At 45.7% G+C, this 12,928-nt stretch overlaps 1 protein-coding gene across 1 annotated transcript in view; it reads left to right on the top strand.

The window, feature by feature from the left end:
• Positions 1–12,928, top strand: part of LOC115169225 (zinc finger FYVE domain-containing protein 9) — a 53,530-nt gene that overhangs the window by 15,504 nt on the left and 25,098 nt on the right. Inside the window, exons 4-11 of the mRNA XM_029724698.1 lie at positions 227–1,014; positions 1,111–1,764; positions 4,332–4,431; positions 5,925–6,101; positions 6,451–6,623; positions 7,163–7,295; positions 9,578–9,715; positions 10,017–10,172. Coding sequence (XP_029580558.1) covers positions 227–1,014; positions 1,111–1,764; positions 4,332–4,431; positions 5,925–6,101; positions 6,451–6,623; positions 7,163–7,295; positions 9,578–9,715; positions 10,017–10,172 — 2,319 coding nt within the window. The remainder of the gene's footprint in view (positions 1–226; positions 1,015–1,110; positions 1,765–4,331; positions 4,432–5,924; positions 6,102–6,450; positions 6,624–7,162; positions 7,296–9,577; positions 9,716–10,016; positions 10,173–12,928) is intronic.

The following is a 12,928-nucleotide window of genomic DNA, read 5'->3' as shown; positions in this document are numbered from 1 at the left end:
AGGGTAGAGGGTAGGAGCCACCTCCCTCCCAATACATCCCACCACCCATTCCAGCCTCGTTACTCCATTTCTCCACACAGTAACAGTTTGTATTTTGGTGGTTTAGTATTATTCCAGTTCTCCTGTTGTCTCTGGTAATATCCTTCCCTCTTTCCTGTTGCGTTTGATATCTCATGGAGTCTTCTATTTCCTATTCAGTGTTTCATTCTCCTCTCTCCCTCCCCAGATGATGAGACCGACAGTCCCAGTCTGTCTGATAAGTGGATCCAGGGGCCCGACGCCAAACGCCACCCCACCGCCGAGCCCCCACCCTGGGGAGAAGAACTACCAGACTGCCGTGCAGACGTGCAGAGCCCTCCGCTCCCCCAGCCCAACATCAGCAAGCTAGTTGGGGGTGAGGAGGGCTCGTCTAGCCCCCCTCCGTACCACCACCACTCGTCTATCAGCCCCTCTAGTCTAGCCAGCCCTGCCCTCAACAGGCACAGTGAAGATCCCTGCGAGGGGAACCAGACAAGGGTGACCCCTGTGACCCTTTCAGACCACCACCAGCCCCCCACACCCTCAGACCCACGTACTGATGCCCCTGTGGGGGAGATGGGTGATGGAAGCTCCAACGTTAGTCACACACCCTTGGGAAGGGTTGAGACGGTAACAGAGAGGTTTAACTCCAAGCCAGAGACTGAGAGAGCTGATGCTTGGTCACCTAATCAGGACAGTGGTAAGGAAGAGACTGGAATGGCTGGGGTACAGTCACATGAGGAAGGAATCCCTAAGGAGGAAAGGCATGGGAATACTGTTAAAAATGGATTGATGAAGGAGGCACCGACAGAGCGGAAGGAGTGGAGGAATTCCTCTCAGAAGCACAAGAGGTTGAAAGGAGAAACGGAGAAGGAGAGCAGGGGAGGTCAGGATGGAGAGATGGCTCTTACCAGCAGCCTGGCTACTGAAGAGGAGGAGGAGGACCGAGGGAGCAGAGAGGAGGAGGGCCGAGGGAGCAGAGAGGAGGAGGGCCGAGGGAGCAGAGAGGAGGAGGACCGAGGGAGCAGAGAGGAGGAGGACCGAGGGAGCAGAGAGGAGGAGGACCGAGGGAGCAGAGAGGAGGAGGACCGAGGGAGCAGAGAGGAGGAGGAAGGCCGAGGGAGCATTGAGGAAGACGACGAGTCTCTCCCCCCTCCTCCCTCCAAGGAGGACTCCGTAACAGAGGAGAAGGAGATGGAGGAGAGCAACCTAGAGAACGGAGGAGGAGATGGCAGTGTTCCCTCCAAACTGAACAACACTCGTCTGCAGCTGGTAAGTGTGCCGTTCGGTGGAGCGCGTCCCAAACAACCGGTTACTCTCAAACTCCAGATCCCCTGGCCGCTATCCGGACAGGTCCAGAACCAATTAGCACCTACCGTTAACAACACCGCCGCCGCCGTCTGCAAGAACAAGAACCTCGAGAACCGCGCCGGTGACGTAACCACGGATACGGGAACCGTCGTTGCCGGGGGTGACCCTGGTGGTTGTGTCGAGGTTGTTAACGGGGAGTTGCTAAACGGGTCTCCGTCGTCATCGTTGGGCCTGGTGCTGGCGTCAGAGAGCAGTCCGGACAATGACCTCCAGGCAGGGTATCACCACCAGGGGGCTCTGTCCAGGAAACAGCTCTCCTCCCTGGGTGATGTGGCCCCTGTGTGGGTCCCTGACTCCCAGGCTCCAGTCTGTATGAAGTGTGAGGTCCGCTTCACTTTCACCAAGAGGAGGCATCACTGCAGGGCCTGCGGAAAGGTGGGTGCAGAGTCTATTATTGTTATTATTTATTGATCCTTTTATTTAGACAGGGAGTCAATGCAGAGACCGAGGTGTGTTTATTTAGACAGGGAGTCAATGCAGAGACCGAGGTGTGTTTATTTAGACAGGGAGTCAATGCTGAGACCAAGGTGTCTTTATTTAGACAGGGAGTCAATGCTGAGACCAAGGAGTCTTTATTTAGACAGGGAGTCAATGCTGAGACCAAGGTGTCTTTATTTAGACAGGGAGTCAATGCTGAGGCCAAGGTGTCTTTATTTAGACAGGGAGTCAATGCTGAGACCAAGGTGTCTTTATTTAGACAGGGAGTCAATGCTGAGGCCAAGGTGTCTTTATTTAGACAGGGAGTCAATGCTGAGACCAAGGAGTCTTTATTTAGACAGGGAGTCAATGCTGAGACCAAGGTGTCTTTATTTAGACAGGGAGTCAATGCTGAGGCCAAGGTGTCTTTATTTAGACAGGGAGTCAATGCTGAGACCAAGGTGTCTTTATTTAGACGGAGTCAATGCTGAGGCCAAGGTGTCTTTATTTAGACAGGGAGTCAATGCTGAGACCAAGGTGTCTTTATTTAGACAGGGAGTCAATGCTGAGACCGAGGTCTGTTTTCCAGGTGAACCCTGTTTAATTAACACAACAATACACATTCATTTACACATTAAAATACATGTTATTATACAGAACAATACGGGAAAAGTAGACCCCAATGATAAACAGACACATTCTTCAGGAACAAGGTCTCCTAACATTTGTCTGAAATGACTCCAATTTTGGAGTGCTTGGAAGATCATTCCACACATAAGGTGCAGAAACGCTTAAAGCAGATGTACCTAACTCAGTGGGGATTAAAGAGACCTCCATCAACAACTTGAACTGCCCCGACGGCACCATATACGATACAGAAACCTTAAAGCAGATGTACCTAACTCAGTGGGGATTAAAGAGACCTCCATCAACACCATATACGATACAGAAACCTTAAAGCAGATGTACCTAACTCAGTGGGGATTAAAGAGACCTCCATCAACACCATATACGATACAGAAACCTTAAAGCAGATGTACCTAACTCAGTGGAGATTAAAGAGACCTCCATCAACAACTTGAACTGCCCCAGGGGCACCATATACGATACAGAAACCTTAAAGCAGATGTACCTAACTCAGTGGGGATTAAAGAGACCTCCAGATTAGTCACCCCTGTGGGTCTGCTGACTCGTATGTCTATAATTAAACAATGAGGGCCAGACTTGAGGGCCAGCCTACCTTCTGTTACAGAATGCAGTGGTGTGTACTGAACCCATCTCCCGTAATAAAGCGTAGGGCACAATGGTAAACAATACAGGAGCAGCTCTATTCTCATAGACTGTGCCACCATTCTTATGGACTGTGCCACCATTCTCATGGACTGTGCCACCATTCTCATGGACTGTGCCACCATTCTCATGGACTGTGCCACCATTCTCATAGACTGTGCCACCATTCTCATGGACTGTGCCACCATTCTCATGGACTGTGCCACCATTCTCATAGACTGTGCCACCATTCTCATGGACTGTGCCACCATTCTCATGGACTGTGCCACCATTCTCATGGACTGTGCCACCATTCTTATGGACTGTGCCACGATTCTTATGGACTGTGCCACCATGATCTACACTGTGCCACCATTCTCATAGACTGTGCCACCATTCTCATAGACTGTGCCACCATTCTCATGGACTGTGCCACCATTCTCATGGACTGTGCCACCATTCTTATGGACTGTGCCACCATGATCTACACTGTGCCACCATTCTCATAGACTGTGCCACCATTCTTATAGACTGTGCCACCATTCTCATAGACTGTGCCACCATTCTCATAGACTGTGCCACCATTCTTATGGACTGTGCCACCATTCTCATAGACTGTGCCACCATTCTCATGGACTGTGCCACCATTCTTATGGACTGTGCCACCATTCTCATGGACTGTGCCACCATGATCTACACTGTGCCACCATTCTCATAGACTGTACCACTGTAGTCTAAAGCCAGAATAAGTGTTGACTGAATGATGTGTTTTCTGATATTGAACTAAATGACCTATTCCTATAAAATAAACTTATTTGAATTGTTGAAGCTGAGCTGGGATGTTCTAGGGTAGCTGAATCATGCACTAGGACAGGTCTGGACTGCTGTGGACAAACACTGTCTCAATTTCCCAAGGTCACACACACACTCCCTCCCCCATCCCCCAGCGGGAAGGGAAAAGCTGTGAGATTTCATTACAAATGTGTGCCTGAACGGTGTGTGTGTATGAATTCAGTGTTTAAGCTGAATTTGGGGTTGAAGCCAGGCTGGAGAAGAGGATGCTTAGCATTAAGGTACAGCGGAGGTCGTGACCTCCATCTCTCACATAGTGACACGAGATGCTAGCTCTCCAGAGCAGGGTTAGGGGGGTCAATTCAGGAAGTACACTGAAATTCCATTTCCAATTCTCTTCAATGTGTCTCCAGGTGTAATATAATTGAGTGTGTGTGTGTGTGTGTGTGTGTGTGTGTCTCCAGGTGTTCTGTGCTGCCTGCTGTAACCTGAGGAGCAGACTGATCTACATGGACAGGAAGGAAGCCAGAGTCTGTATCACCTGTCACTCTGCCCTACTGAGTGGTGAGTCACTGTTACTACAGGTCTGGGATCAGCTAACTCCATCCCATTCCTGACCTGAACCATGAGATACTGACTTAACAACAGGTCTGGGATCAGCTAACTCCATCCCATTCCTGACCTGAACCATGAGATACTAACTTAACAACAACAGGTCTGGGATCAGCTAACTCCATCCCATTCCTGACCTGAACCATGAGATACTGACTTAATAACAACAGGTCTGGGATCAGCTAACTCCATCCCATTCCTGACCTGAACCATGAGATACTGACTTAATAACAACAGGTCTGGGATCAGCTAACTCCATCCCATTCCTGACCTGAACCATGAGATACGGACTTAATAACAACAGGTCTGGGATCAGCTAACTCCATCCCATTCCTGACCTGAACCATGAGATACGGACTTAATAACAACAGGTCTGGGATCAGCTAACTCCATCCCATTCCTGACCTGAACCATGAGATACTGACTTAACAACATGTCTGGGATCAGCTAACTCCATCCCATTCCTGACCTGAACCATGAGATACGGACTTAACAACAGGTCTGGGATCAGCTAACTCCATCCCATTCCTGACCTGAACCATTAGGATGTTAACACAATACTGATCCCAGATCAGAGTCTAGAATCAACTTCATTTCTACGTCCTACTTCAATATCTTTGCAGTCACTTTGGTTTGGTTTGGGGTTTGGTCTTCTTACATTTTTAGGTAAAACTCTTGGCCCTAGTTGTAAGGTGTGGAGAAACTCCTGGCCCTAGTTACATGGCAGAGCGTTAGTCTACTGCTTAACTTCCTGTCTGTTAAATTCCTATACGTATCCTCATTCTAATCATAAATATCTCAAATCAAATTGGGGTTTAATTGAATACTATATTGATCCTAATTCTCACTATATCAATCTTCATTCAATATCTCACTATCAATCCTGAATCTATATACCTCCTTATATTGATCCCATATCGCCCTGTACAGGTCCCATATCGCCCTGTACAGGTCCCATATCGCCCAGGTCCCATATCGCCCTGTACAGGTCCCATATCGCCCTGTACAGGTCCCATATCGCCCTGTACAGGTCCCATATCGCCCAGGTCCCATATCGCCCTGTACAGGTCCCATATCGCCCTGTACAGGTCCCATATCGCCCTGTACAGGTCCCATATCGCCCTGTACAGGTCCCATATCGCCCTGTACAGGTCCCATATAGCCCTGTACAGGTCCCATATCGCCCTGTACAGGTCCCATATCGCCCTGTATTGATTCTCTCCCTATATCTCCCTATCTTGATCCTATATCGCCCTGTATTGATCATGTATATCTCCCTATATCTCCCTATCTTGATCCTATATCGCCCTGTATTGATCATGTATATCTCCCTATATCTCCCTATCTTGATCCTATATCGCCCTGTATTGATCATGTATATCTCCCTATATCAATATTGATCCTATATCTCCCTATCTTGATCCTATATCTCCATTTTCCCTCAGCTCATTCGTGGGAGGGTATGTGTGGTGTGTGTAACCAGAATCCTAACCCCAACAACTCAGCACAGTACTGCAGTACCATCCCACCTCTACAGCAGATCCAAACCTCAGGGGCGCTGGACTCCCTTCCTCCCACTGTCATGGTCCCTGTGGGGGTCCTCAAAACACCCGGCTCAGAGGGTAGTAACCTCTCCATTACACATCTAAACACCAGGGACCTGTTCATTAGGCACCAAACCGAGAAAAAAAACCAGACTGGAACAGGGAGGGGACTACCTGACCCTTACCCAATAAGACATTTTCCGTTGCAATACGTTTTTGCTCTGTTGTGCACTAATGAATACGACCCTGTATAACCTCTCCCATAGACATCTGACGCAACTTTCTGTTTCCTTTTAATCTCCTTTCTCACGTATAGGACTAGTTTTCATGCTCGTTGCTTTCTTTTGATAATAGTTTGTTTTTCTGTAAACCGTTTGATTTATGTAACCTGTGTGTGTGTGTGTGTGTGTGTGTGTGTGTGTCACAGGGTCTACAGGTTTCCACCCGCGGGAGCGGAGGAGGGTGTGGTTTGCAGATGGAATCCTGCCCAATGGGGAAGCAGCAGAATCCCCCAAGCTCCCTGCTACTAGCCCCGCCCCCTCGCAAACATTCGCTGTCTCACAGTGTTCCAACAAATCCTCCGCTTCTGATTTGCGAGAGGTACAGTTGGCACCAAAGGTCAAAAGATCACATCTTACAGTTTGTTAAAGAGGAATTTTAAGCAAAAGTCTAGCATTTACCATTTTATAATTGATATTCTGAGGTTGGTTTACAGTCCTGATTTGTCAGGAGCTGGGTGAGCAACGACTAACTGACTAGGACTAAGAGGAAACGCACCTGGATTGACCTTAGCATTTCTAGAATGGAAAAACCTTTTCATACAGACTGTTTCCCCATCAGCAGCAGTGAAGTGTAACCAGAGAATGTAGTTTTAGTTGTTGACGTTTGTCTTGACTCGGCATGCCTGGTAGAGTAGCAGCAGGTTAGGAGGTGACTCACCACTCAGCTTGTCTGTAAGACTAGCTTTTAATGCCTTTCTGTCTGTACTGATCTGACTCACCCAGTGACTGCAACTCATAACACACAAACACACACACCTCTCTGAATTGTTCTGCCAATTACAAATTTAATCAGCCTTTTACAATTCTCCACACCTGTTTTTCTGTACTTAAACCCTCTCCTCCTCCTCCTCCCTCCAGGCGTCGTCCCCTGCCCCTGCAGCCACCGTGGGAAGCCCTGTAGGCAGCTCCATCAGTCTTATTCCGGAGGACGGACTTCCTCCCATCCTCATCTCCACCGGAAATAAAGGAGGTACGGGAGGCCACAGCACAGGTGCTTAACCCCTTCCCCCAGCCTCGCTGTCGATCGCTCCTTAACCCCTTCCCCCATCCTCGCCTCGCTGTCGATCGCTCCTTAACCCCCTTCCCCCAGCCTCGCTGTCGATCGCTCCTTAACCCCTTCCCCCAGCCTCGCTGTCGATCGCTCCTTAACCCCTTCCCCCAGCCTCGCTGTCGATCGCTCCTTAACTTCTCTAGGGTATGTGGGGCAGTAGCGTTCCTCCTCGCCAACAGCCAGTGAAATAGCAGAGCGCCAAATTCAAAACAACAAAAATCTCATAATTCAAATTCTCACATACAAGTATTATACACCATTTTAAAGATAAGATTCTCGTTAATCCAGCCACATTGTCCGATTTCAAAAAGGCTTTACGGCGAAAGCATAACATTAGATTATGTTAGGACAGCACCTAGACAAGAAAAACCACACAGCCATATTCAAAGCAAGGAGAGGCGTCACAAAAACCAGAAATACTGCTAAAATTAATCACTAACCTTTGATCTTCATCAGATGGCACTCATAGGACTTCATGTTACACAATACATGTATGTTTTGCTTGATAAAGTTCATATTTAAATCCAAAAAAACCCATTTTATATTGGCCCGTAATGTTCAGAAATGTTTTGCCTCCCAAAACTTTCGGTGAATGAGCACATCAACTTACAGAAATACTCATCATAAACGTTGATAAAATATTCAACTGTTATTCAAAGAATTATAGATACACTTCTCCTTAATGCAACCGCTGTGTCAGATTTCACAAAAGCTTTTGATAAAATAATTTATATGTTCAAGGTTTTGACTAAATGATTCCACCCTGAAAATGTATAACTGAGTGATTATAATACTAATTCTATAACTGTGTGTGCATAGGACAAGCTAAGACTCTACTATTTAGCAATGTAAGTGAGACATTCAAGGAAAAGGGGAACTGTTAACTGACAGCAGACAACTTGTGACCACTGTGAAACTGATAAACAGGAAGAAGGTCTGACCATCCAGGGAGGGGAGAAACCGTTAGGCTTACGGTAGATTATGGAACATGTTGCAGGATATGATAAGCAATGTATGTGTTGTAGAAAACTTGTAAACTGCATCGTCAGTGTTAGAGAAGAGGAGGGGCATTTATATGACCAAATGTTAGGTATAAAAGGCTGTGTACATTGTATAACAGGAGAGCTCTCTGAATAAAGAACTAACCTTTTGCAGACTTCTGGGACTTTGTCGAATTCTTCTATTAACCGGGGCCTTACAACCCCCGGGGAATTGGTCAAAGCATGTAGTGAGTTTTGAGTTAATAACATTGGGATGAACATTTTCATGACAGCTTTACAGCGAAAGCACTCTTTGCAATAATCTGAGTACGGCGCTCAGTCACAAAACCAAACCCGCCATTTTGTGGAGTCAACAAAACTCAGAAATAGCATTATAAATATTCACTTACCTTTGATCTTCATTGGAATGCACTCCCAGGAATCCCAGTTCATTTGTTTCAATAAAGTCCATCCTTTATGTCCAAATACCTCCTTTTTGTTCGCGCGTTCAGTCGAGTATTCCAAATCCACTGTGCTCGTGCAGTTAGTTCAGACGAATAGTCAAAGTTATATTACAGTTCGTAGAAACATGTCAAACGATGTATAGAATCAATCTTTAGGATGTTTTTATCATAAATCTTCCATAATATTCCAACCGGACGATTCCTTAGTCTTCAAAAAAGAAAAGGAACACAGCTAACTCTCACGGGAGAGTGCGCCACTGAGCTCATGTCATTTTATCAGTCTTCTGATTCCAATGGCTCTTATTCTCTCCCCATTCACAGTAGAAGCATGAAACAACGTTCTAAAGACTGTTGACATCTAGTGGAAGCCTTAGGAAGTGCAAAATGATCCCATAGACACTGTATATTGGATAGGGAATCACTTGAAAAGCTACAAACCTCAGATTTCCATACTTCCTGGTTGGATTTTTCTCAGGTTTTTGCCTGCCATATGAGTTCTGTTATACTCACAGACATCATTCAAACAGTTTTAGAAACTTCAGAGTGTTTTCTATCCAAATCTACTAATAATAGGCATATCTTAGCTTCTGGGGCTGAGCAGCAGGCAGTTTACTCTGGGCACCTTCTTCATCCGGACGTCAAAATACTGCCCCCTACCCAAGAGAGGTTAACCCCCCCTCCCCCATCCTCGCCTCACTGTCGATCGCGCCTTAACCCCGCCCCCCCCCCCCATCCTCACTGAATGGGGAAAAGAACTTAGTGTGTTTTTCTCCACCAGCATCACCACCCTCAGACTATACGGTGGAGGAGCGTCCCTCTGAGACCGTTCTGATGCAACAGCTGGAGGAGGGAGGTCCTGACCCGTTGGTGTTTGTGCTCAACGCTAACCTGCTGGCCATGGTCAAACTGGTCAACTGTGAGTGTCTCCATAGGTCCTTCCAGCTAGCTACACATGTATCGTTTCATATACTGGAGATGTCATAATGCCAGTTTATTCTGACGTCACTCTGACGATCTTGTTTGGTTGTTTTTTTCCTCACACTAGTAGAGAATTAAATATATAATTGAGAGAATACATTTAACCCCCCCACTATGAACCCCCCCCACTATGATCCCACAGTACTATCACTCAGTACTAGAATCACATTCTGCATTCTATTGTATAATTATCTTGTTTTCTAACCTTCTATCGGCTCTCCCTTGCTCCCTTCCTGTAGACGTAAACAGGAAGTGTTGGTATGTGACCACTAAGGGGATGCATGCAGTGGGCCAGGCTGAGGTGGTGGTGCTGCTGCAGTGTCTACCTGACGAGAAGAGCTTCCCCAAAGACCTCTTCAGCCACTTCGTATACCTCTACCAGGAGGCCCTCACAGGTTAGTTTAATATACCTCCACCAGGAGGCCCTCACAGGTTAGTTTAATATACCTCTACCAGGAGGCCCTCACAGGTTAGTTTAATATACCTCCACCAGGAGGCCCTCACAGGTTAATTTAATATACCACCACCAGAAGGCCCTCACAGGTTAATTTAATATACCACCACCAGGAGGCCCTCACAGGTTAGTTTAATATACCTCTACCAGGAGGCCCTCACAGGTTAATTTAATATACCACCACCAGGAGGCTCTCACAGGTTAGTTTAATATACACTACTGGTCAAAAGTTTGGACACACCTACTCATTCAAGGGTTTTTCTTTATTTTTACTATTTTCTACATTGTAGAATAATAGTGAAGACATCAACACTTTGAAATAACACATATGGAATCCTGTAGTAACCAAAATGGTGTTAAACAAATAAAAATATATTTGAGATTCTTCAAAGTAGCCACCCTTTGCCTTGATGACAGCTTTGCACACTCTTGGCATTCTCTCAACCAGCTTCACCTGGAATGCTTTTCCAACAGTCTTGAAGGTATGCTGAGCACATGTTGGCTGCTTTTCCTTCACTCTGCGGCCCGACTCATCCCAAACCATCTAAATTGGGTTGAGGTTGGGTGATTGTGGAGGCCAGGTCACCTGGTGCAGCTCTCCATCACTCTCCTTCTTGGTAAAATATCCCTTATACAGCCTGGAGGTGTGTTGGGTCATTGTCCTGTTGAAAAACAAATGATAGTCCCACTAAGCCCAAACCAGATGGGATGGCGTATCGCTGCAGAATGCTGTGGTAGCCATGCTGGTTGTTTTGCCTTGAATTCTACATAAATCACAGTGTCACCGGCAAAGCAACCCCACACCATCACACCTCCTCCTCCATGCTTTACGGTGGGAAATACACATGCGGAGATCATCCGTTCACCTACTCTGCGTCTCACAAAGACATGGCGGTTGGAACCAAAAAACTCAAATTTGGACTCCAGACCAAAGGATACATTTCCAACGGTCTAATGTCCATCATGTTTCTTGGCCCAAGCAAGTCTCTTCTTATTGGTGTCCTTTAGTAGTGGTTTCTTTGCAGCAATTCGACCATGAAGGCCTGATTCACACAATCTCCTCTGAACTGTTGATGTGTCTGTTACTTGAACTCTGTGAAGCATTTATTTGGGCTGCAATTTCTGAGGCTGGTAACTCTAATGAACTTATCCTCTGCAGCAGAGGTAACTCTGGGTCTTCCTTCCTGTGGCGGTCCTCATGAGGCTGGTAACTCTAATGAACTTATCCTCTGCAGCAGAGGTAACTCTGGGTCTTCCTTTCCTGTGGTGGTCCTCATGAGAGCCAGTTTCATCATAGCGCTTGATGGGTTTTGCGACTGCACTTGAAGAAACTTTCAAAGTTCTTGAAATTTTCCATATTGACTAACCTTCATGTCTTAAAGTAACGATGGATTGTCATTTCTCTTTGCTTATTTGAGTTGTTCTTACCATAATATGGACTTGGTCTTTTACCAAATAGGACTATCTTCTGTATACCACTCCTACCTTGTCACAACACAACTGATTGGCTCAAACACATTAAGAAGGAAAGAAATTCCACAAACGAACTATAGTGTGGTGGTTAATTTCTTTACTGTCAAATGAGGAGAGACAAACTTATCACACAAGTCAGAGTTATATATAAACTAAATCTTTAATCACTTAATAATAAGGGAGCAGGTCAATACAACGCACACATATATAAAGTGAATCGATTGAGTGCTCTACGATAATGATGGCTGGTCGACGAATCACCCTCAGATGATTCGTTGAGAGCACCGAGACAAAAGTACAAAGGTCTTTTATAGCCAAGATACACCCCCTTCAGTCTACATGACAAACAACAGATGTATGGAATGTGTCACAAGGTTAAGATTTGTATGAAAGGTACTTATAATTCACAGCAGACAGTATCTGCTGTAAAACCAGTTATCTTTGTGTAGAGACCAAGGTCTCCCTGGTACCATATAGAACAGAAACATTAACTCATGCTCTGGAATGCGGTCTCTTTAGGTTTTATCACCCAAAAGACATCGTAAATGTCCTGTCAGTGTTATCTCCCAGAGGCCCACCCTCAGTAGAACACAGATGAGCGTTCTAACAACCCCTTATTCTGTTGCATAAAACAACCATTTGATGCAATAAAAGCATTATAACAATCTTGTAATTTCCACCATACAAGGCACACCTGTTAATTGAAATGCATTCCAGGTGACTACCTCATAAAGCTGGTTGAGAGAATGCAAACAGTGTGCCAAGCTGTCATCAAGGCAAAGGGTGGCTTTTTGAAAAATCTCAAATATAAAATATATTTAGATTTGTTTAATACTTTTTTTTTGGTTACTACTTGATTCCATATGTGTTATTTCATAGTTTTGATGTCTTCACTATTATTCTACAATGTAGAAAATAGTAAAAATAAAGAAAAACCCTTGAATGAGTAGGTGATATAAAACTTTTGACTGGTGCTGTATATACAGCTCTACTGGAGTGGTTGAGGGGGATTTGTACATAAAGTGACTAGTGGTAGGAGATTAAAAAATGTATTTTTTTTTTACCTTTTATTTAGCTAGAAAAGTCAGTTAAGAACAAATTCTTATTTATGACTGCCTACCCCGGTCAAACCCTTCCCTAACCCGGACGACGCTGGGCCGATTGTGCACTGCCCTATGGGACTTCTGATTATGGCCGGTTGTGCTAAGGTTACCTGACTTGCGT

The sequence above is a fragment of the Salmo trutta genome, chromosome 31 (assembly GCF_901001165.1).
Source record: "Salmo trutta chromosome 31, fSalTru1.1, whole genome shotgun sequence".
Classification (NCBI taxonomy): domain Eukaryota; kingdom Metazoa; phylum Chordata; class Actinopteri; order Salmoniformes; family Salmonidae; genus Salmo; species Salmo trutta.
This window is presented reverse-complemented; position numbering and strand designations above follow the sequence as displayed.